At 51.5% G+C, this 23474-nt stretch overlaps 1 protein-coding gene across 2 annotated transcripts in view; it reads left to right on the top strand.

Annotated features, from left to right (window-relative positions):
• Positions 1 to 23474, top strand: part of WHRN (whirlin) — a 53307-nt gene that overhangs the window by 28238 nt on the left and 1595 nt on the right. For both annotated transcript variants that reach the window (XM_074556583.1, XM_074556582.1), the window contains 9 exons: positions 6872 to 7074; positions 8315 to 8351; positions 9827 to 10039; positions 10882 to 11088; positions 13470 to 13502; positions 17502 to 17573; positions 18489 to 19065; positions 21812 to 21990; positions 22610 to 22732. In XM_074556583.1, coding sequence (XP_074412684.1) covers positions 6872 to 7074; positions 8315 to 8351; positions 9827 to 10039; positions 10882 to 11088; positions 13470 to 13502; positions 17502 to 17573; positions 18489 to 19065; positions 21812 to 21990; positions 22610 to 22732 — 1644 coding nt within the window. The remainder of the gene's footprint in view (positions 1 to 6871; positions 7075 to 8314; positions 8352 to 9826; positions 10040 to 10881; positions 11089 to 13469; positions 13503 to 17501; positions 17574 to 18488; positions 19066 to 21811; positions 21991 to 22609; positions 22733 to 23474) is intronic.

The following is a 23474-nucleotide window of genomic DNA, read 5'->3' as shown; positions in this document are numbered from 1 at the left end:
CAGGCTCATGCTGTGCTGGATGCCAGCCTTGCTGTGATTTCAGATGCTCACAGCTGCTTCCCACCCTGATTTGTGTATGCTACAGGCTGTAAATTCAGTGCTGCCTGGGAGTTTGGAGGTAAAAAAAGGCCTTTTATGTCCTGCTGTTAGACATGGTGGGGTATAGATTGCTGCTCCAGGTGGTGGTGGAAGGGATGTGATGCCACAAGGAAGCAAGAACTGGTGGATAAATGTGATTTCCAGGTAATTTGTTGCTCTCTGAAATGGAAATATTGTGGGATTGCTCAATGTGGGCTCAACACAGCCTGGCTGGGTGGATGGGAAGGTTCCTGCTGGCTTCCCAGGAGTGGATCCTTCTGTGGGCTTTGCTGTTTTCACTGAGTTTGTTACCAGAATTGAGCTGATTCTGAGGAGATGTTTAGATGAGAGAAAAGGCAGAAATCCTTCCCTGGCAGGATGGGCAGGCCCTGGATCCCTGGCAGTGCCCAAGGCCAGGCTGGACAGGGCTGGAAGCACCCTGGGACAGTGGAAGGTGTCCCTGCCATGGCAGGAATGGCACTGGATGGGCTTTAAGCTCCCTTTTAACCCAAACCAATCTGTAATGTTGTCAAACATTTCATTTTTACCTCCTTGTATCTATTGCACCAAATCAGAATTTCAGATTCTTTAAATAATAACTAAAATAAATAATTAATACTTTACACTCCCCTTAAATTTTGATGGAAGGACAAACAAAAACTACTGAAAGTCAGACAAAACTAAGGAAGTTTCTCTGGGGCCCAGAAACTTTTCCCAGCTCCAGAACAAGGACCAAGACCCTGAGATAAGGGTCCCAGAGGAGCTGGTGCTGGTTCAGGTGCTGCTGTCCTGCTCCCTCAGCAGGCAGAACTGCAGCCAAACCCAGGCTGGAGCTCTGCACTCAGTCAATAACTCAATATTCATGGGCTTGCCCTTGGCCTGCTTGATGTTTATTCATTCATGAAACTTCTGACAGTGTGTTCTTGGGGCATGGTTGAAAATCTGCTGCCTCCAAGGAAGTTCTGAGAGTGGAAAAGTGGGGGTTAGAGGAGGAGGAGGGTGAGTCAGCCTTGTTTGCTTTCAGCTCCTGTCCTTCCTGCCTCCTTCCTGCTGTCCCCAGAGGTGCCTGGCACGAGCTGAGCTCCTGATGCTGTTCCTGGCCCTGCTGGCCCTCATTTCTTCCTTGCTCATTTTTCCTGCTGCTGTGTTTTGTCAGGATTTGGGTTCTTTTTTGTCCTTAAGCCATTTTTGTTTGCTCTCCTTGACCTTTAGATCAGAAATAGCAGATTCCAGGGAGCTTGCTCTGAGCAAACAACTCAGTATTGAGTTCCCAGAACGAGGGCTGGGGGGAAAACCATGAACCATATTTATCCAGATATGAGAGGAGAGGGAAAGGGAGACTCTAAATAGGAAGAGCTGAATGATTTTACCTCAGCACTGGCTGTCATAGAACAAAGAGTAATTTAGGCTGAGGATATCCAAGATCATCGTGTCCAACCATTCCTCCAGCACTGCAAGGCCAGCACTGCCCCATGTTCCACATCCACATGGCTTTTAAATCTTTTAAGGGATGGGGACTTTGGAGTCCTTTCAGCCCTTTTGGTGAAGATTTTTTCTGAAATATCCACGTTGAGCCCCCCTGGCCAGGCATGAGTCCATTCCTTCCCCTCCTCTCCCTGTTCCCTGGCTGTCCCCTCCTGTCAGGAGCTGTGCAGAGCCACGAGGGCCCCCTGAGCCTCCTTTGCTCCAGGCTGAGCCCCTGCCCAGCTCCCTCAGCCTCTCCTGGGGCTCCAGACCCTTCCCATCTCCATTCCCTGCCCTGGACACATTTGGTGTCATCAGCAAACTCATCCCGAAGCCACCCCTTGAAAGCTGCAATGAGCTTTGAAGTCTGCACACAGACAAATGTCGTCGAAAAAGAGAAGATGGAATAAAACCCTTGTGGCTCCCTCAGAGTTTGGGCATGAGCTGCAAGGTGACAAAATCACTCAGGAGGTTGTGGTTGGAAAAGCGAGCAACCCCCCTGGCAGGGAGGAATGATGCATCTGACTCCATGGATATCAGAAGGCTAATTAATCACTTAATTATACTATATCAGTCTATACTATATTAAACTAATATAAACTGAAACTGCACAAGTACCCAACTCCACCAAATCCTGTGCCTGTCTGCTGACAGTCCTGACACACACACATGGATGCAATTGGTCACCTCAGGTAAACAATCCCCAGAATACATTCCATGTGAGTTCAACAAGAGGAGCAGCAATTGAGATAAGAATTGTTTTTTCTTTCTCTGAGATTCCTCATTGTGATTCCCAGAAAATATCCTTGGGAAGTTGTGCCTTGCTTTTCTCTGGGAAGAGAAACGCAGCCACACACAAGCACTGCCACCCCAGAGAGCCCCTTCCCTCCCTGGGCGCTCACATCCCCTCTTTGGGCTGCAGTGTTTGAGGAAAGGACCCATTTTCAGCCAGCCCTGGCCTCCCATTCCCTGTCTTGTGTTGGATTTGCAGGAAAATGCCCCAGTGAAGGCAGGAATGATGCATCTGACTCCATGTTCTCACAAGGCTAATCTCTTACTTTATAATACGATATTATATTAAAGAATGCTATACTATACTAAAGAATACAGAAAGGATACTTACAGAATGCTAAAAAGATAATGAAAACTCCTGACTCTCTCCAGAGTCCTGACACAGCTTGGCCCTGATTGGCCAAAGAGTGAAAACAACTCCCGGCAGAATCCAATGGAACAATCACCTGTGGGTAAACAATCTCCAAACACATTCCACATGAGCACAACACAGGAGAAGCAAATGGAATAAGAATTGTTTTCCTTTTCTCTGAGGCTTTTCTTCTTCCCAGGAGAAAACCCTGGGTGAAGGGATTTTTCTAGAGAATGTGAATGCCACAGGTCAGTCCTGGACCCTTCCCACATGGATCATCTGCCCTGCGCCATTTCCCTCCTGGAGAAGCTGAGCACTCCCTTATTTACTGGGAGCCTTCACTTGGTCGATTCCAAATTGATCCATACATTTTCCTGCCCCTATCTTTAATTTCTTAAGGGCTTTTGGTAATTATTTGTGCTGCAGAGAGGCTCCTTCTACTTTAGTGCTATCTCCAGTGTCATTTAGCCTCTCTGCTGGCACTTCAGTGGCATTAAACAGGACTGGTGCCAGTGCCAACCCATTTGGCACCATCCCCTTGGCCCTGTTATTCCCAGCTCAGTTTGGTGTCTTTTAACCTTAACTCACATTTAAAATCTCTTGCCTATTTTTCTGTCTATGTGATTGAATTTCTCCTAGACCAAACTCTGATTATTCTAAAGGGAATTCTTCCAAGCAAACTCTGATTATTTTTAAGAGAATTCTTCAGAGCAAACTCTGTTTATTTTAAAGAGAATTTTTCAGAGCAAATTCTGATTATTTCTGCTGCTCAGAACCCTTGTCTGAAGCCCATCACGTTTCTCTTGACTGCACCTCCCCTTCCCCACTGTCTCCAGAAGGAGAAGGAGCCAGGGCTGTCATCAAGGTGTAATTTCCAAACTCTCTTTTTCTCATGGTCTGTCACCTTTTGCGTGTCATGTTCAGCCCCTGCATTTCAGGCTACAATTTTCCCTGGGAAATGAGAGTAATCCACATTTTCAGAGGTGTTCAAGCATTCAGCACATCCTGGGTATCCACCCACCATTAGCTGAGCACAACTGAAAAGTAGTTCCTGAAATATCCAGGGCAATAATTTTCCTGTGTTTTATTATAACTTTTTTTTTTTTGTGTGTGTGTGTGTGTCTTATTTCCTTTATTCTCTGCCAGTTTGGAGCTGTGAATATAGCAAATCAATTCTCAGGGTCAGCTTTTGTTTTAGTCGATGGTTCATTTGCTTCTCTGCACATTTTTTGTTACTTTCCCATTTTCCTTGACTTTGGGGGGAAAATATAATTATCTGTGTTAATTAGCAAAAAATCCAGGGCCCCTCTGGTCTCCCTGATGCTACAAGAGCGTGCCAGGCTCCTCTTGGTTCACTCTTAAAAGGAGAAATTAAAGATTATTAAACCCATGTAACTGTCCTGAACCAAAAAACCAATGAAAATTTAATCCCTGCTATGGAAAACCATTAAAGATTCATAATTGCAATAAAACTGCCTAATCAAATTTGGATTTTTATTGTTTTGTTGCTGCAGTGAACTCGCTGCTGCTTGTTTGAGCAGCAAAATCCACTCCAGGGGACTCCTGATGGATCAGAAAGGCCTGGGAGATATTTGTGCTTCTGAGTTGGAGGTTTCTCTTGGCATTTCAGCCCCTGGCATAATTCCCTTCCCCTATTACTGAGAATTTCAGACTTTCTGTGCTGACAGGCACTGACCCCCAAGAGAACACTGCATTTAACCTGAGGCCATGGAGAAGCTTCCAAAAATGGAATGATAGAACTGGGATTGTGGGTGAGGAGTTTGAACAGAAGTTTGTGATATCACAGGGTGGAAAAGTGTTTAAGGGTTTAGAATATAGTAATATATATAAAGCAAGATGGAGATTTTAGGGCCAAGGCTGATCCTTCTTCTTCACCTTCTTCTTCACCTTCTTCTTCACATTCTCCTTCTCCTCCTTCTCTCCCACCTTCTTCTCCATGGGTTTGGGTGGTTTTGTGTAATTGGATTAAAAAGTCCATATTGCAGGCCATGAGTGGGTGGTTATTGGGTTAAAAGTAAAAATAATTTAGGTGTCATTTCTTAATTGGATAGTTTATCCTTAAAAGGCCTTGTAGAGAGAGAGAGAGATGGCTCCATTTTTAGTGTGTTAGAGTGAAGTGCTGTAGAACTCATGCTTTGTGAGACTGTGACATAGATAAGAACTAACAAACATCTGAGTCTCAATAAGAAATATAATTTTGTTATTTAATCCTGACCCTGACAGAAAAGAAGCAAAGAATCCACAGTTATCCAGCAATTTTCTGACAGTGAATTTAAAGCTGACAGAGCTCAAAGGGAAACTGAGGTGTTTGTGGAGCCCCATGGTTGGGGTCATTTGTGTCATTTGTCATTTGCCTTCCCCTGGGTCCCTCCCTTCACACTTCTGGGATGTTTTAGGTCACTTCCAACACAAACCATTGAACTTTATGGTGAAGAATGAGGCAAACCCACTCAGGGTCCTTGGATGGAGCTGAACATGGAGCTGAGCTCTGCTGCATCTGGACTCAATGATCCTAAAGTCCTTTTTCAACCCAAATGACTCCATGATGCTCCTGCTCCTTTTTCCTCTCAGCACCACTCTGAGCATCTTCCCTGAGCCTCCTGAAGGGCAAACAGGAGCCCTTCCCTGGCTTCTCATTATTGCCAGCATTATTTTGTACAGCTCCTTCCAGCCCCCCACATGATCTCCTCTCTAAATTCAACAGGCCTAATCTCTTCCATCTGTCCTTTCACAGGCACCTTCATCTGCCACTGAGCATTTGTTTCGCTTCTCTGCAACTTTTCTCTCCCTGTGTCTCCTTGCTGGCCAGGCAAGGAGAAAATCCCTGCTGGGTTTTGGTGGAGCTGAGCTGAGACCTGTGGTTAAGCAAAGATAGGAAAGGGCAGTTTCAAACATGTTGTTTATCAGGAATAGGGTGAACTGTGATATGGGAGTGAGGAGGAGCAGCCCTGGGAGCACAGAGGAAGAGGACCTGGGATGAAGGGTGAAACACCAGATGGGTGCTGTGTCTCAAACAAGGCCAGGCTGTCAGGGCAGCTCCTGGTTCCAGCAAAGGCCTTGCCCACAAAATGAAATCTCATAGGGGAGGAAACAGCAGAGGAGAGATGGAATGCAGCTGTGCCAGATGTGCAGTTTGCAGGGTGCTGGAGGCTGTGGTGAGCCCCTCCCTACTGCATGCAGAGATCTGAGGGCTGGAGCCTCCACACATGGTTCCTGACATCCCAGAGCAGCAGCAGGGACTGGGCTGGAGGCCTTGATGTTCTTTGGGGTTGGTCTGGTTGGTGGAGGAGCCTGGGCAGATCAGTCTGAGCTGGGATCCTCAACAGGCCCCTCCAGCCTCACTGGCTGCCAGCTTGAGGGATGATATGTGGTATTTTTGGGGTCCCTCAGACAAAGGGAGGAAATGATGAATCTGACTCTATGTTCTTAGAAGGCTAATTTATTATTTTATGTTCTATATTATATTAAAGAATGCTATACTAAAACTATACTAAAGAATGGAGGAAGGATACCGACAGAAGGTTTAACAAGATACTAATGAAAAACTTGTGACTCTCTCCAGAGTCCTGACACAGCTTGGCCCTGATTGGCCAAAGAGTGAAAACAACTCCCAGCAGAATCCAATGGAACAATCACCTGTGGGTAAACAATCTCCAAACACATTCCACATGAGCACAACACAGGAGAAGCAAATGAGATAAGGATTGTTTTCCTTTTCTCTGAGGCTCCTCAGCTTCCCAGGAGAAAAACCCTGGGTGAAGGGATTTTTCCAGAGAATGTGAACTTTTTCCAGAATCCTGACACAGCCTGACTGTGATTGGCCATTAAGTCAAAACAATTCACATGTTGGATAAACAATCTCCAACCACATTCCAAAGCAGCAAAACACAGGAGAAGCAAATGAGATAAGAATTGTTTTCGTTTTTCTCTGAGGCTTTTCAGCTTCCCAGGAGAGAAATCCTGGGAAGAGAGGATTTTTCAGAAAATATGATGGTGACAGTGATCTCCATCCAGCAGCATTGTCCCTGGTCCCCCCAACTGCTGCATCCCACTTTGGAGCTGGCTTAGACTGGGCAGCACCTCCCTGCTGGGACAGGAAAGTGTTATTCCCAACAGGAGAGAGCTCCAAGGACACACCAGGCTCAGTCCATCCTCATTCCACAGGTGGGAGACCAGATCCTGGAGGTGAACGGCCGGAGCTTCCTGAGCATCCCCCACGACGAGGCCGTGAAGTTGCTCAAGTCCTCGCGGCACCTGATGATGACGGTGAAGGACATCGGGCGCCTGCCCCACGCCCGCACCACCGTGGATGAGACCCGCTGGATCAGCAGCTCCCAGCTCGGGGAGACCCTGCTCAGCTCTGCAGGGTAAGGGCCTGGGGGGCTGAGTGGGGTTGAAGAGACAGGTGTGTGCTAAGGAAGGCAGTAACCTCCCCCAAAATGGAAAATGCAAACCCCCTCCCTCTGAATTATTATAATTTTGAAATTAAGCAGCTCTCAGGCAAAGATATGGGAATAGGAATAACAGTTCTTTACTAGGAAAATTAAAAATACAAATGCAATAGTACAAAAAAAAGAAAACAAACCACTGCCAGAGTGAGACCATGCCCTGCCCCCTGTGTGTCAGGGCGGTGTCCCAGCCCCATCCATGGGGGCTCAGCCCTCCTGCAGTGCCAGCTGTGGCTCTGCTGCAGCAGGGATCCTGCACAAGGGGGGAGTTTTCCTCTGCAGCTCCAGGGCTGCTGCAGATGGGCCTGGGCTCCCTCTGGCCATGCAGGGCAGCAGAAAGCTGCTCCTCTGGCAATGCAGGGGGCAAAGGCTGCTGTGCTGTGCCAGGCTCAGATTGGATCCAGGTAGGAATGCTTGGCTCCTGCCCTGGGCGCAGCATCTCCCCATGGGATGCTGGAATGGGATCAGCCCTGCAGGGACACTCAGTAGCCATGGACAGCAGAGATCTCCTGGAGGGAGGGTTGGTGTGAGAGAGAGAAAGAAACAACTGCCCATGGACAGCAGAGAACTGCCCAGCTCTGACAGATGGGGATAGAACACACAGCCCCATTTCCAACCTAAGACAGGGGCTTTTTGGGGGGATCTGTCAGTTCAGAGCCCCTGGGAGGGTGGGGACCCCCAGCCTGTCCATGGAACTCCCCATTCTGGGGTCTGGCTCCTGCATCAGGGGAGCATGTCTGGCCTGTAGGGTAGACCAGGTGTGGACAAGGTTGTGCTGTCTGATGTCACCATTGAGTGAGGAACAGGAATGTAGGCGACACAACTCTATGCATTTTCAGAAGGCATAAAAGCTCCTTTATTACAAAACTTCACATTTTTATAGGCAACATCTTTCACCCAGAACCTAGCTGGTTCTAATAACACCTGTCACCCCATTTGTTAATTAGCAGCACCATCTTTCCATAAACATCACGTAGAACACGTTCCACATGTTCACAAACACCATCTGCAGAGACTTAACATAAGAATTGTTTCAATTCTTTTTCTCTGAGCTTCTCACAGCTTTTCCCAGAACAATGCCTGGGAATGTTATCTGTTTCACTCTCTGACCAACTTGTGACAGTCACTCAGGGCTAACTGATCTTCTCCCTCCTCGCAGGGCCATGGGTGACCATGCCATGGACGTGGCAGGCAGGGTAAGACATTCCTGATCCTTGTGATATTATCACTGATATTGTGGTTTATTTTCCATGGGAGGGAGAAACCCATGCTCCTGGTTACAGCAGGGATGCTGGTTTAGGATTTTAATGGGCTTTTCTCCTCCTGATGCTGTGTTCTGCAGTGTGACACAGTGGTGTCCCCTCTCCTGTGCCACTTCAAAGCACACCTGGTGCCCTCCAGCCTTCATGGGCAAGGGGCAATGATCACCCATGACAAGGGCCATGGGGACCCCTCCACCCTGCAGAGGTGACCATGACTGGCCTCATGGTGGCTGTCTGTGGGTCCTGGGAGCTGCAGGGGTCTGTCCCAGCCCGAGGCAGAGCTGAGCCAGCCCTCCCCAGCTCACCAGGCACAGGGACTCACCCCGTGCTGTGCCTGCAGCTCTGTGCCAGCATCTCCTCCTTGCAAAGCACATTGCTTTTAAATGGAAATTAAGCAGGGAGGTTTCACAGGTGGCTCTCACTGATAACAGCTTTGCACTCTTTGCTGGCAAAACATGTTCCCCAGCCTCAACTCCTCTCTGTCTCTGGGATAGTCAGGGTCTGGTCTGGTTCCATATCCCTGTGCCAGCTCTGCCTGGAAGGAAACACTGAGGACCTCCCCTCAGAAATCCCTCTCAAAGGGAAAAACTCTTTCATCTGAAGCCAGGCTTGTCTCTCCCTGGGGCTCCTTTGGTTGCCAGGGGCTCTTTCTTCACTACAGTCTGCTTCAAGCTGGCAGTGGGGGCAAATGTGCCTTTTCCACAGGATGGGGAGCTGGCCTGTCTCCTGTGGCCCCAGTTCCCCCAGTTCTGGCAGGGAGGGACAGGAACACAGGCTGGGATTGAATCACTGCCTGCTGGGGGACAGGATCTGCACTTGCTGAAAAGGGATGGGAATCTCAACTGGAGCTGCATGGACTGAGGGAATCAGAGTAGCACAGAATATCCTGAGCTGGAGGGACACCAAGGATCATCAAATCCAGCCCCTGTCCCTGTCCAGCCCCCCCCGCAGCCCCAGCCTGGGCACCCCTGGCAGCGCTGCCCAAAGGCTCCTGGAGCTCTGGCAGCCTCGGGGCCGTGCCCATTCCCTGGGCAGCCTGGGCAGTGCCAGCACCCTCTGGGGGCAGAGCCTTGCCCTGAGCTCCAGCCTGAGCTGCCCTGGCCCAGCCCCAGCCGTGCCCTGGCTCCTGTCCATGTCCCAGAGAGCAAAGCTCAGCTCCTCTGATCTTGGCTCTGGACTTACCCAAACAAGAGGTGACACTGAAAGGCTGATGGGGGTTACCTGGGGGTCCCTTCCTCCTGTCATTCCCAAAATTCTCCTTGCAGTCTGACTCCCAGCTCCTGTGCAGGCAGTGCTGGCAGGGAGGGCTGGTGGCAGAGCCCAGGGCAGGGGCCCTCCTTGGCCCAGCTGGCTCAGCAGAGCTCTGCCCTCCTTCCCCCTGCCCCAAGGCTGTCCCCTGTGCCCTGCAGCCCGTGTTCTACCGGGGGCTGGCCGGCTCGCAGGTGACCCTGAGCACCATGGTGAACCAGAGCCGCGTGATGCTGGAGGAGCAGGCCCGGCACCTGCTCAACGAACAGGAGAGAGCCACCATGGGCTACTACCTGGACGAGTACAAGGAGGGCAACATCTCCGTGGATGCTCTGGTCATGGCCCTCTTCGAGCTGCTCAACACACACGCCAAGGTGAGGCCCTCCCCAGGGCAGGGACAGCTGCTGGGGGCGCTGGGCTGAGCAGAGTCACTGTCACTGTCACACTGTGGGCATTGTCACCCTGTGGGCCTTGTGCCTCCAGGGTGATCTGCTCTGGGAGAAGGGAGGGTCCGAGGATGAGGGAAGAGACGAGGATCTGACTCCATGTTTCAGAAGGCTGATTTATTACTTTATGATACATATTACATTTAAACTATACTAAAAAAATGGAAGAAAAGGTTTTCATCAGAAGGCTAGCTAAGAATAGAAAAAGAAAGAATGATAACAAAAGCCTGTGGCTCAGAGAGTCCAAGCCAGCTGACTGTGATTGGCCATTAATTAGAAACAACCAACATGGGCCAATCCCAGATGCACCTGTTGCATTCCACAGCAGCAGATAATCAATGTTTACATTTTGTTCCTGAGACTTCTCAGCTTCTCAGGTGGAAAAATCCTAAGGAAAGGATTTTTCATAAAATGTATCTGTGACAATCGTGGAACGAGCACAGAAGCCCACCCTGGTCTGGGTTGGAAGGGACTGTAAAAATCACCTTGTTCCACACCTGCCATGAGCAGGAACACCTTCCACTACCTCAGGGTGCTCCAAGCCCTGGCCTTGGGCACTGCCAGGGATCCAGGGGCGGCCACAGCTGCTCTGGGCACCCTGTGGGGATGCAGGCTGGTGTTCAGTGGCAGAGGAGCTTCTGGTATCATTTATGACCAAACCTCCTCTATCACCTGCCATTGCCACTGCTGACCGTGATGAGAGGGAGCCCCCAGCTCCCCAGGAATGTGACTGTGCCCCAACCTGGCTATGGCTCTGTGTGCCTGGCCAGTTCTCGCTGCTCTCCGAGGTGAGGGGGGTGATCTCCCCACAAGACCTGGACCGCTTTGACAACCTGGTGCTCAAGAGGGAGATCGAGTCCATGAAGGCCCGGCAGCCCGCGGGGCCCAGCCCCGACTCCTACTCCATGATGTCCTACAGCGACACCGTCTCATCCTCCAGCAGCCACTTCACTGCCACCACCGTCAGCTCAGCCAGGGTAGGTCCCTCCTGCCCCATCCCTTCCTTCCAGCCCCTCCTCCTGGCAGTGCTACAGAAAACTGCTTTCCCTGGGCTGTGTGGTACCTGAAACATGAATGTGTCTGGTGGCTGTACTGCCCAAATAACATCCCTTTAGGAGATAATGTTTGGGTTTTTCATGGAAAGGCATAGAGTATGATTTGGATTATCCTACATTTCATGGAGTGTCTGATGGGGCAGAGAGTGCTGCAAGGCCATTTCACCCCACAAGGGGCCCTGTCCAGCTTCCCCCATGGGTTCCCCAAGGCTGTTGTTTTTCTGTGCACTCTGGATGGTTTGTGGGTGATGCCATGAGGTTCTGGGTGTCTCTGTGCCTCTGACACTGAGGTGCTGCTGTGCCCTGCTCAAGGGCTGCATGTCCCTTTGATGCCTTGTGCAGCTGGCCTAGAACAGAGGCTGGACAGAGCTAAAGAATAAAGCAGGGATTTATTAAAAGCCTCAATGGATGCACCTTGGGCAGCACAAGAGCCCAGCCAGGGCTGCACCCAAGATGAACCAAAATTGTCCCAAAATGCACGACTGGGCACGGGGTCTCTCCCTTTGATCAGTTCTGCTCCATTTGCATCTTGCAGTTCATTGTCCCATTCCAGCTTTAGCCCAGGCAGTCCCACCCTGCTTGTTTTTCTCTCTCCAGCTCACGGTGTTTGTGCTCTTGGGCTGAGATTTGGGTCATTTGTCCTTGGTGCCCAGCTGGAGCAGGAATTGTTTTGTCTCCCTGCTCTGTGCACAGAGCTCACCATCCCCTCATATGAAGCTCAGACTCACTAAAGCAGCACAGAATGTGAGAAATAGAAAAGCTGAAACCTGAGGCATCACTTGCATCCCAGAGAGGGACAGAGTCTCATCTTGCCTTGCTCCCAGAAATCCACTGGAGCTGCATCCCCACAGAAATCCCAGCCCTGCCTGCTGCTGTTCACCAGCTCCTTAAATCACTCCCTAAGGATGCTGGCTGCCTGTTCCCCATCCCAGTGGGAGCCAGAGTGGCCAGGCAGCTGCATCCCATTGCCACCCACTCTCAGCACTCAGCAGCATCACTCCCACGTCTCTGCCAGGCCCCTGTCGCATGCACCGTCTAATTAAGTTACTGTAATCACCTCAGACTGTGCAGGCACACAGCCCCCAAATTAATTTCCTCGCCATAAAATGCCTTTCATCATAAATGCATTAGTAACCTTGGAAATTAAACCCTTCATGGAAAGAAGGGGGAACAATGGGCTCTGTGCTCAGCGAGGAAAGCAGCCCACGGTGCTGGGATGGGGCTGGGGAGGGTCCACCCAGCACAGCCCATGGGGGAGAGGGGAGGGGGCTTTCCTGGGGCTCTGCCTGCCTGTGAGAGACCTCAGAGACTGTCAGAGCATCAGAGCTGTGCTTTTGTCCTGTTAAATCCACAAGTGCCTACAGGAAAGACCCCTGCTCAGGTCAGGAGGGATTTCAGTGAGATCCTTTCTGGATCTGCATAAACAAAGTGAGTTTTGCTCTGCTCTCCAAGGAGCTGCTGGGAAAATTTTTCTGAGGGCTGGCACAGGTCTGCCAGGGTTGTGTGCTGAGTGTAACACCCTGTTCTAATGCTGTGCCCATGCCTGGGGCTGTGCCACGTGCTCCAGGTGTGCCTGGTGCTCCACAATACGTGCCAGACATGCCTGCCTGGGCCAGCGTGTGACCAGTGACCCAGCCCCACCTGGCACACGAGCCCAGAGCTCAGGGAGGGACACCAGTGGGGCACCACTGCTCTAAGAGCTTCCTTCCTGAGCACGTGTCCCCTGTGGCCATGTGGCAGCTGTCCCCAAGGGTGGGAGAGCACACCCTGCTCCAGGAATGGGGATCCTCCATCCAGGAGGATGGGAACGCTGTCACTGAGCATGGCTGTGCCCACTCTTGCTGGAACAGCTGCCAAGCAAAGAGCACCAGCTTGTGGTGGATGGGTGCTTGGACAGCAGGAGAGATGTGGGCAGGGCTCCCAAACTGATCCCTCAGCTCCTGCTGCTGTTCCCTCCCCAGCATCCCTGGGAGCAGGAGCTCCTTCCTGCCCTCCCAACCCTCCCTGGCTGCAGCTGGGGTGGGTTCTGGGCTGGGTTCTGGAGCAGGTTCTGGATGTGGGTTCTGGGGTTGGGTTATGAGGGTGGGTTCTGGGTGTGGGTTCTGGGGTTGAATTCTGGGTGAGGGTTCTGGGGTTGAATTCTGGGGTTGGATGCTGGGTGTGGGTTCCAGACTGGGTTCTGGGGCTGGGTTTGGGGACAGCACCGTGCCAGGGTTTGCTCAGCCCTCTCCTTTGTTCTACACCCTCCCTGATGGCACATTTTCCCTTTTGTGCTTGTTTCCCTCTGCTCTCCCCTGGCACAGGAGCGGCTCCTGTGGCTCATAGACCTGATGGAGGTAGGGCTGCAGTGCCTGGGGCAGGGGGTGTGGGCAGGGGAGGGATGGATGGGCTGCCAGGGGTGTGGCAGCTCCTGCAGGGCCACCTGTGTCACCCAGCCCTGCTGCTCCTCCTGCCTGTGCACAGAGCAGCTCCTTCCCCCAGTCCCTGGTGCTGCAGTGCACACAAGGCTTGAGCCAGACCCAGCTCGACCTGAGTGCCACAGACACCTCAGGGATGGGGTTTTGGAGGCAGCAGCAGAGCTGGAGCCTGGCAGAGCCCTCCCTGCTGTTGTGCTGGGTGGGCAGCCTGGCTAAACACCAGCAGAAAATCATGTAATGGTTTGGGTTGAAGGGACCTTTGAGCCCATCTAATCCAGCTGCCCTGCAGTGAGCAGGGACATCTTCAGCTAGACCAAGGTGCTCAGAGCCAATGTTTGATGGTGCTCAGCCACTGTCTGAGGGTCACCAGCACCTCCTGGGAATCCTGGGCCTCCAGAGGAGTCCTGCAGGGCAGAGATCAGCTGCAGCCTGCAGGAATCAGGTGCAGCATGCCTGACCAGAGCAGTGGGAATTGTTCTGATTGTTCTGGCATTCCCTTTGTCCCTACCTCCTGCCCAACCCTCAGTGTTGGGATGAAGGAATTGATATCCCTGGGGGTTTTGGTTTTCCTCTCCACCACCTCCTAGCAAAGCTGCTGCCAGCCAGAGGTGCCTCCTCCTCCCAGGGCTGGTTCCAGATGTGCTGCCTTGCTCCAGCTGGTTCCAGAGGTGAGCCAGCTCCAGCTCCCTGTAATATCCCACATGGAGCATTCCCACATGCTGGAAATTCTCCTCTCAGAGGATGAGGAGATACATACTAAACTAAACTATACTAAACTATACTAAACTAACTATACTAAAAGAATAGAAGAAAGGATTTCCTCAGAAGGCTGGCTAAGAATAGAATAGGAAAGAATGATAACAGAGTAAAACCACATGTGGAGGTCATTTTGCATCCTTAGAGCCCCTAAAATCTGCAGCAGGGGCTCCTCCATCCCCATGGCTGCATTCCAGAGTGGGAGATGGAAGGGAAGCTGGGTTTATCCCAGGCTGGGATAGTTGTTCAAAGCTGCCACCCTGCAGGACTCAGGCTGAGGAGCTCAGCAAAGCTCTCGTTAGCAGTAACTGGAAATTAGGGGACAGATTTGGAGCTGAGAGGTTAATTAAAGGTTGGGCTGTGTTCCCCGGGGAGGTGGCAATTTCTCCACTCTTTAATCTGCAAATGAAAAGTGTCTGCCTGTGTGAAAGATGCTCTGCAGCTCCATCTCTCCTGCTGGGCACTCTTTTTAAGATGTGAAGGAGAAACATTTCCCAGCTGCTCTGAGGAGGGGCTGGAAGGGCCTCACCTGGCCCCAGTTCCCCTGAGGAACTGGAAAATAGAAGAGGAGGAGGGAGCAGCCTTCTCAACACTCATTTTTCAGGGCAGTGGTTTCTGTGAGTCCTTCAAGGGAAATCCAGGAAGGCAGAGCCTCAAAATAGCCAATTCCTGAAAGCAAATGGGCTTAAAAGCCATCATGGTTTATGGCCCAGAGCAATCACTGTTTAATTGCTTTTTTCCCCTGAAGGAGTGAGGAAAAGCAAATCTCCTGCAGGCAGAGGTGCCCTGAGGAGGAGCAGCAGCATCAGTGTCCCTGGCTGGGGGGACAGAGCTGGCAGTGGCACTGAGGGGCACAGGGGCAGGGTCTGGGACAGGCTGGTCCTTGCTGTGAGCCCAGAGCTGGGACAGGGCCAGTGGTGGGCACAGGGTTGGGGGAGATGGCCCTGGCAGGCTTTAGGGGGCATCAGGCAGATTATTCCCATTTTAGTGATGACACAGCTGGGACAGTTTGGCTGCTGCCAGGCAAATTCCCCAGAGCAGCTGGGGCTGCCCTGGATCCCTGGCAGTGCCCAAGGCTGTGACTGTGCTCACAGGGGTCTGAGGATGAGGGAGGAGATGAGGATCTGACTCCATGTTACAGAAGGCTTGATTTATGATATATATTATATTAAAATATATAGTATATTATAAATTATATATAATTATAATATATAATTAATTAATATATTAATTACTAACTAATTAATATTTTCTACATTATATATAATGAAATATAATATAATATTAGATATAATTTTTTATATATATTGTATTAAAACAATACTAAAAGAATAGAAGAAAGGATTTCATCAGAAGGCTAGCTAAGAATAGAAAAAGAGAGAATGATAACAAAGGCTTGTGTCTGGGACAGAGAGTCTGAGCCATCTGACTGTGATTGGCCATTAATTACAAACAACCACATGAGCCAATCACAGATGCACCTGTTGCATTCCACAGCAGCAGATAATCAATGTTTACATTTTGTTCCTGAGGCCTTTCAGCTTCTCAGGAGGAAAAATCCTAAGGCAAGGATTTTTCATAAAATGTGTCTGTGACACAAGGCCAGGCTGGACAGGGCTTGGAGCAGCCTGGGACAGTGGGAGGTGTCCCTGCATGGCAGAGGTGGCACTGGATGAGCTTTAAAGTCCTTTCCAACCCAAATCCTTCTGTGATTCTCTTTTAAAGTCCCCTGCCCATATGCTGGAGTAATGGAGGATGGAACCAGCCCATTTCCCAAGCCAGGCCTTTACCTGTCACGCCCTGAACAAGCTGTTTCTTTGTGTTGTCATTCTCCAGGGCTCCTTCAGAAGCCACAGGGATAAAAGCACTTTACATCAATGTTTTTGCTGCTCCTCTAATGGTCTTAATTGCCTCCCGTGTCTATTTTGGGACTCGAGCATTTCCCAGGCACAGCAGCAGCCTCCAGCAGCTGGGGGAGATGCAGAAGCACCAGAGTTTCAGCTAATCAGCTGTTTACCCTGCAATAAATAGCAGGCACTTAAACACAAACCGTGCCTTGCCCCATCCAAACAGCCCTGCCAGGAGCTGAGCTCAGCCTCCCTGAGCTGCAGATACTGAGGGAGAGGGGGCTGAGGCTGGGTTTTCCACCAGGGATGATCCCCCCTGGCAGAGGATTCACAGCTCTGCTGTGTCCCCACTCTGCCACCCCTGACTTCACCAGGTTTGGTGCACCCATGGCCTCTCCCTGGGCCCATCCCTACTGAGAGATTCCCACAGGAAATCCCTTCTGAATTCCTGGAGCTGTGATCTCCTCAACACTGTGGTGTGGCATTTCCTGGTGACATTTTTGGGCTCATAAAGCAGCGGCAGCAGCTTCTCTTTGCATCTGAGACCCACTGCTGTGACCGTGTTCACAGGGGTCTGAGGCTGAGGGAAGAGACGAGGATATGACTCCATGTTTCAGAAGGCTGATTTATTATTTTATTATATATATTACATTAAAACTATACTAAAAGAATAGAAGAAAGGATTTCATCAGAAGGCTGGCTAAGGACAGAAAAAGAAAGAATGAATAACAAAGGGTGGCGGCTTGGGGCTCTCTATCCAAGCCAGCTGACTGTGATTGGCCATTAATTAGAAACAACCACATGAGACCAATCACAGATGCACCTGTTGCATTCCACAGCAGCAGATAATCATTGTTTACATTGTGTTCCTGAGGCTTCTCAGCTTCTCAGGAGGAAAATTCCTAAGGAAAGAATTTTTCATAAAAGATGTCTGTGACACACTGCTCTGGGTTGCAGGGGAGGAGAGTTTTAAATTTCTGTTTTCTTTCCTCTGGTGATAAAAAAACCCAAAACAGGTATTGAACCTGCAGCCATCAGGGCTGGTCCCTTCCCTCCTTCCAAATTCAGCAGGACCAGCTGATTTAAAGTTAGAGGAGCACACCCCAAGGTGTCAGGTCCGCAGCATGCTCTGAGCACATCCCTTAGCTTGGGACAGCCTGTGTCCCAAAAAGGGCACCCCCAAAGAGGCAAAACCCCCTGGGTAAGGCTGGCCCTGCATGGGGAGGGGTTTGGAGCATCCCTCTGCCCATCCCCTGGCACTGTGCTGTTCTCCTGCTGCTGTGCCATGGCACTCTGTTCTTCTGTGTCCTCCCAGAACACGTCAGAGCTGGAGGGAGCTGGGGACTGCCACCAGAGCAGCATCAACACCCTGCCAGATGTGTCCCTGGTAAGGCTGCACGCAGCTGGGGGGAGCAGGAGGCAAACTGGGGGTGCTGGGTTGGGCACCAGTGCAGCAGCTGGGCCAGGGGAGTCACTGAGCACAGCTCCTCAGGTGGGGCAGGACAAGGATTCTGCCTGGCTGGATAGCAGCAGCCTTGTGCAACCAAAGAAAAGCTTGGGTGGGGGGATGTTCTGTGCTGGATTAGGCCCTTTTCTGACCCAGACATGGGGCAACTGAGGATAAAATAAAATAGATTTTATATATTTATTTATTTATTTATTTATTTATTTATTTATTTATTTATATTTTTATATTTTATATTTATTTTTATATGTAAAATAAAATATAAGACATATTTATATATATAGCTATTTATATATGTACATTTTTATATATGTGTGTAATTATACATATATAATATTTAATATTTTATGTTTCATGTATTCTTTTTATATTCTAATAATTATATATTAATATATTTTATATATTATTTTTATCTATTTATATCTATTTATATACTTTATTATTAAAAAATATAAAAGTTTAAAAAAATTACTCCATTTTTAGTCCCATGTGAAGGGTGAGACAATACAGATGTTATAATTAGCATCATCACATTCAAAAGCCAACTATTTCTTAATTACAATGTATTAAAAGCATTTCTTAATTACAATATATTACAAGCCTATCAGGTGTTATGCAGCTGTGCTCATTTGTGAGTTGAATTCTCATTGTCAAAAGGTCAGGAAGGTGTTTGTGTGACACTGTCAGAGGGTCAGGAAGGTGTTTGTGTATTACCATCAGCTCAGGAAGGTGTTTCTATAACAACCATCTCTTCAGCCATGGTCAGTGTGAGGAGATGAACATGCACTGACAATGAGCCTGGCCATGGTGTCCAACAATCTGTGCTTGCTTTGGCAGGATGATCTCTCCTCCTTCCCAGAGGAACCGCCCGATTTCAAGCCTCCTCCTCCTCCTCCCTCAGCCCCGCAGACCCTGGAGCCCTGCTCAGCCCAGCCCCGCGTCCCGGCGGGGAAGGACAAGCCCAAGCGCCCCTCGTCCGAGTCCTCCCAGTCCGGCCTTTTCTTCGTGGCCCCCCGCAACCCCTCTCCCCCTCCCAACCCTCCTGAGAAGGACACGCTCAGCGTCACCTCCACGGCCACCGAGGATTCCAACCCCAGCGCCATCTACGCCACCATCTCCCCCCTGTCCCCTCGCAGCCAGCCCAAGGACAGCCCGCTGTCCCTGCTCAGCCAGCACCCCATCGGGCCCTTCCCCAGGGTGCAGTCCCCCAGCAGGCTCAAGAGCCCGTCCCCAGAGGGGCCTCAGAGCCCCCCGGCCCCGTCCCCTCCTCCGCCACCCCCTCACCCCGCGCCCCCTCCCCCGGACAAGGGCAGCCCCTCGGCCGTGGGCAACCAGCATTTCATCATGGTGGAGGTGCACCAGCCCAACAGCGAGCCCGACGTCAACGAAGTGAGGCCCCTGCCCCAGGCCAGAGGTGGGTGGCACCTCCCCAGCTGGGGGAAACCATCCCTGGGGTGCTGGGAGGGAGATAAATGGGGCAGAATTGGAATAATTACTGTGACAGTGTTCCCACATCAAGGTGAGGCCCTCCCCAGGGCAGGGACAGCTGCTGGGCTGAGCAGAGTCACTGTCACACTGTGGGCATTGTCACCATGTGGGCCCTGTGCCTCCAGGGTGATCTGCTCTGGGAGAGGGGGAGGGAATGGGAGAGAAATCCACATTATCATGTGTGACAGTGTTCACAGGGGTCTGAGGATGAGGGAAGGGACGAGGATCTGACTCCATGTTTCAGAAGGCTGATTTATTATTTTATTATATATATTACATTAAAACTATTAATTTATTATATATACTACATTAAAAGAATAGAAGAAAGGATTTCATCAGAAGGCTAGCTAAGAAAAGAAAAAGAAAGAATGATAACAAAGGTTTGTGGCTCAGGCTCTCTGTCCAAGCCAGCTGACTGTGATTGTCCATTTATTAGAAACAACCACATGGGCCAATCACAGATCCACCTGTTGCATTTCACAATAGCAGATAATCATTGTTTACATTTTGTTTATGAGGCCTTTCAGCTTCTCAGGAGGAAAAATCCTAAGGAAAGGATTTTTCATAAAAGATGTCTGTGACAAATTACCAATACAGCAGGATGGGACATGCCTGAGCTTGTGCTGAACAAATAGCAGCAACTGTGGTGTTTCACCCCACAGACACTTTGGGCTGGCTGAGTGCTGCAGTTGGCACGTGGAGACAAGTCCAGGCCTGCAGGAGCTCTGGTAGCTGTGGATGGAGCTTCCCCCATAACAGGGGCTCTTCCTTTGAACCCCGGGGAGAGGGGCAGGGAAGGGGTAGGAAGCCACCAAGCAGGGACAGGAGGGGAGGGACAAAGGGACAAAGGACACCTGGATGGCACAATGCCCCCCAGGGGCAGAGGGCATCTGCCAATCACTTGATGCCTTCTGGAATGCCAGGATTGAAGGGAAGGGGGATCCAGTGATCTCTCGGAGGAGGAGAGGGAAGGGGTCCCAGGGGGTTCCTGGAGAAGGAGAGGGAAGGGGACCCAGGGGTTCTCAGGGTTGGAGAGGGAAGGAGGATTCAAGGGAACTCTCAGACATGTAGAGGGAAGGGGAATCCAGAAGATCTCTCGGGGATGGAGAAGGAATGGGATCCAGGGGTTCTCAGGGATGGAGAGCGAAGGGGGATCCAGGGGGGTTCCTGGAGAAGGAGAGGGAAGGGGACCCAGGGCAATCCCGGCGGTCCCGGAGCGTTCCCGGTCCCCCCGCGCTGCGGCAGCGACACGAGTGGCAATGTCGCCCTCGTGTGGCACAGCGCCGTCACTGCAGCCGGCCCTTGCCCGCTGGGTGATGCGGGTGCATCAATGCAGCTCTGCCGCTGCTCCTGACCTTTCCAGCCTCCATCTGCACTTGGTCTTCATCCTCGAAGGACAGAAAGCTCCTACATGGCAGCATCTCTTCACTTGACTTGGTCCCTGTCTCCTCCCAGCCCCTGTTGTGGAGCATAGGCTGCATAAGCTGGCCTCCAGCAGGGTCCCTGAATTCATCACTCTCTCCCTCCATCCCAGTTTGGGATCTGGGTTGGATTCCAGACCAGAGTTTGAGGCACTTGTCTCTGGATGCTACTTGTGCACAGCTCTGCTCTTCTGACAGGGGGGTGCAGTGAGGTTGGGGTCAGTCTCTTCTCCCAAGAAACAGGGACAGGACAAGAGGAGATGGCCTCAAGCTCTGCCAGGGGAGCTGCACGTTGGATATCAGGAAAATCCCTTCACTGAAAGGTGGTCAGACATTGTAGAGAGACTGCCCAGGGCAGTGGTGGCGATCCTATCCCTGAAAGAACTTAAAACCCACGTAGATGTGGCACTTGGGGAAGTGGCTTTGAAGTTGCCTCAGCAGTGCTGCTCTTGTGGTTGGGCTCGATGATCTGAGAGTTCTTTTCTTTCGGATTACTGTTGATAATTGCTGCCCCAGATGGGCAGGATGTCTCTGCTTTGGCCCATGCAACTGAACACAGAATCTGGACTGTTCTCTTTTCTGTCTTAAGGTTGTTTATTAATTCTTATCTATAAAATTTTATTTCTGCCCAGCTGAGATCTGCTCAGCAGGGCAGCCACAGGCATTCTGTGTTGTCCTTTTATACTACAAACTATGTATAACATATTTACACTTAGTTCCCAATACCTATCACCTATGTTAGACAGTGCACTTCTACTCTAACCCAGTCCCAAAGTGCCAACATCACTGCAGAAAATGGAGAACAAGAAGAAGAAGAAGAAAGGCTGGGCACGCCCAAGTTCCTCCATCTTGTCCCCATAACCCCCATACCAAAAATCCTAAAATCTACATTGTCACCCTGTGATTATTTTGCTATTACACTATTCAAACCTGTGTGACTTTCACGTCCTCATACAAAGCTGGTAACTTGCTCCAGGGGTCAAAATAAAATCCCCAGGTGTTTTGGGCAGCATGCCAGGGTTTCTGAGCCCCCCGGCAGGGTCCTCAGAAACTCTGGACACCCAGAGGGATGCACTGAGTTCCTACACTTTTCCCACCTAAGCAATTCCAAGGTTCTGCAGGGCTGTGCTTGGAACCTTGCTCTGAATCCCAGGGGAGCTGCCCGGCCCTGGGAGTGGGAGCTGCCTTCTCCCCATGGCCTTGGGTGCCCGGCCCTGGCACTGCCCCCGCTAACGCCGCGTCTCTCCCCAGCCTCCACGCTCTCCCAGCTGTCGGACAGCGGGCAGACCCTCAGCGAGGACAGCGGGGTGGACATCGGGGAGGTGGAGACGAGCGGCAAGGACAGGAGCCGGCAGCCAGGCCCCGGCAAGAGCCGCAGCCCCAAAGAGGCCACCAGGAGCGAGGGGGCGGCAGAAGGGGCCTCCAAACCGGTGAGGGGGGCCTGGGGTGCTGCTCTGTGTGGGAGGGGGCACCACTGCCTTGGCCAGCACGTTCCACTCCCTCTTGCCACAGGCAGCAGCCACTGTCCGTGCTCAGCTGGGGTATTCTCCTCTCTGCTGCAGGCAGTCAGTTCTCTGGGGGGCTGAGCTGTGGGGAAAGGGGTCAGGGGTGGCTGAGAGGGTCACTGTAGGGCTGATTCACTCTGTCTTGGGTAAATCCCATCCGTCCCAGCTCCAGCTGGCAGCTACCTGGGGCATGGGAGAATTCCTGACTCTAAATGGACATTTCCAATCCACATGAGTGAAGTCACCTGTCGCCGAAAGGGAAGGTGGCAGCAGGTGTCAGACATAACTCAGAGGGTTTCTGGTGGTGGTGAGACTGAGGGACACAGACAGGAGGCAGAGAGCTGCTCTACTCCTTCCCAAACCCCTCCAGAGCTGCCCAGAGTTGGGATTTTAGATCAGGAGTCAGAAAGCAGCAGCAGGGCTGTGTCTGTCCCTCTGTGGTGGCAGCAGCGTGTCCCTGCCTGCTGTGGGGCCCTGGCTGAGGGAGCACGGCTGGCACACGGTGTCCAGGCCCCCTTGGCAGTGCTGCCATCTGTCCCCACAGCCAGGGCTCCTGGAGCCCACGTCGTGTCTGATCCGGGTGTCCAAGAGCGCTCCCACCCTGGGCATCGCCATCGAGGGCGGCGCCAACACGCGGCAGCCGCTGCCCCGCATCGTCACCATCCAGGTAGGGCAGCTGGGAGGGGGCGGCTCTGTGCATATCCCAGCACTTCCCAGCACATCCCATCCCAGCCCATCCCATGGATCCCATCCCAGATCCCATCCCAGCCAAGCCCATCCCATGGATCCCATCCCAGCCCATCCCATGGATCCCATCCCAGATCCCACCCCAGCCGAGCCCATCCCATGGATCCCAGCCCAGTCCATGCCATCCCAGCAAAAAGAAGTGGAGGTGAGGGAGCAGTGCGCAGGGCCCCAAGGATCCTTCAGAGATGGAGAGGGAGGAGGGGTCCCAAGGGGTCCCATGATCGCTTGGAGATGGAGAGAAAAGTAGGATTAAGAAGGGGTCCATCCCATCCCATCCCATCCCATCCCATCCCATCCCATCCCATCCCATCCCATCCCATCCCATCCCATCCCATCCCATCCCATCCCATCCCATCCCATCCCATCCCATCCCATCCCATCCCTCTCCTCCCTGGGCAGGCTGGGGAAAGCCCAGGAGCTGTGGCCAGGGGGATTTTGGAGATTTGTGCCCCCCTACAGCCCTGCAGCTCCCCAGGCACCATTCTGCCATGCTGAGGATGGTGTCTGTGTCCCCTGGATGATCCCATCCCAGAACACACCTCCTGTGTGGGAGCCAGCTGTGTGCTCCAGACATCTCCGAGGGGATCAGGGCAGCCCTGAAAGCTTGGCTGCTGTCTCCAGATGTCTGGAAACTGCCAGACAGGGGATTGAGGAGGGGGAAT

Source organism: Zonotrichia albicollis, chromosome 21 (genome assembly GCF_047830755.1).
Source record: "Zonotrichia albicollis isolate bZonAlb1 chromosome 21, bZonAlb1.hap1, whole genome shotgun sequence".
NCBI lineage: Eukaryota > Metazoa > Chordata > Aves > Passeriformes > Passerellidae > Zonotrichia > Zonotrichia albicollis.
The sequence above is the reverse complement of the archived record's forward strand: the minus strand, read 5'-3'. Positions and strand labels throughout refer to the sequence as shown.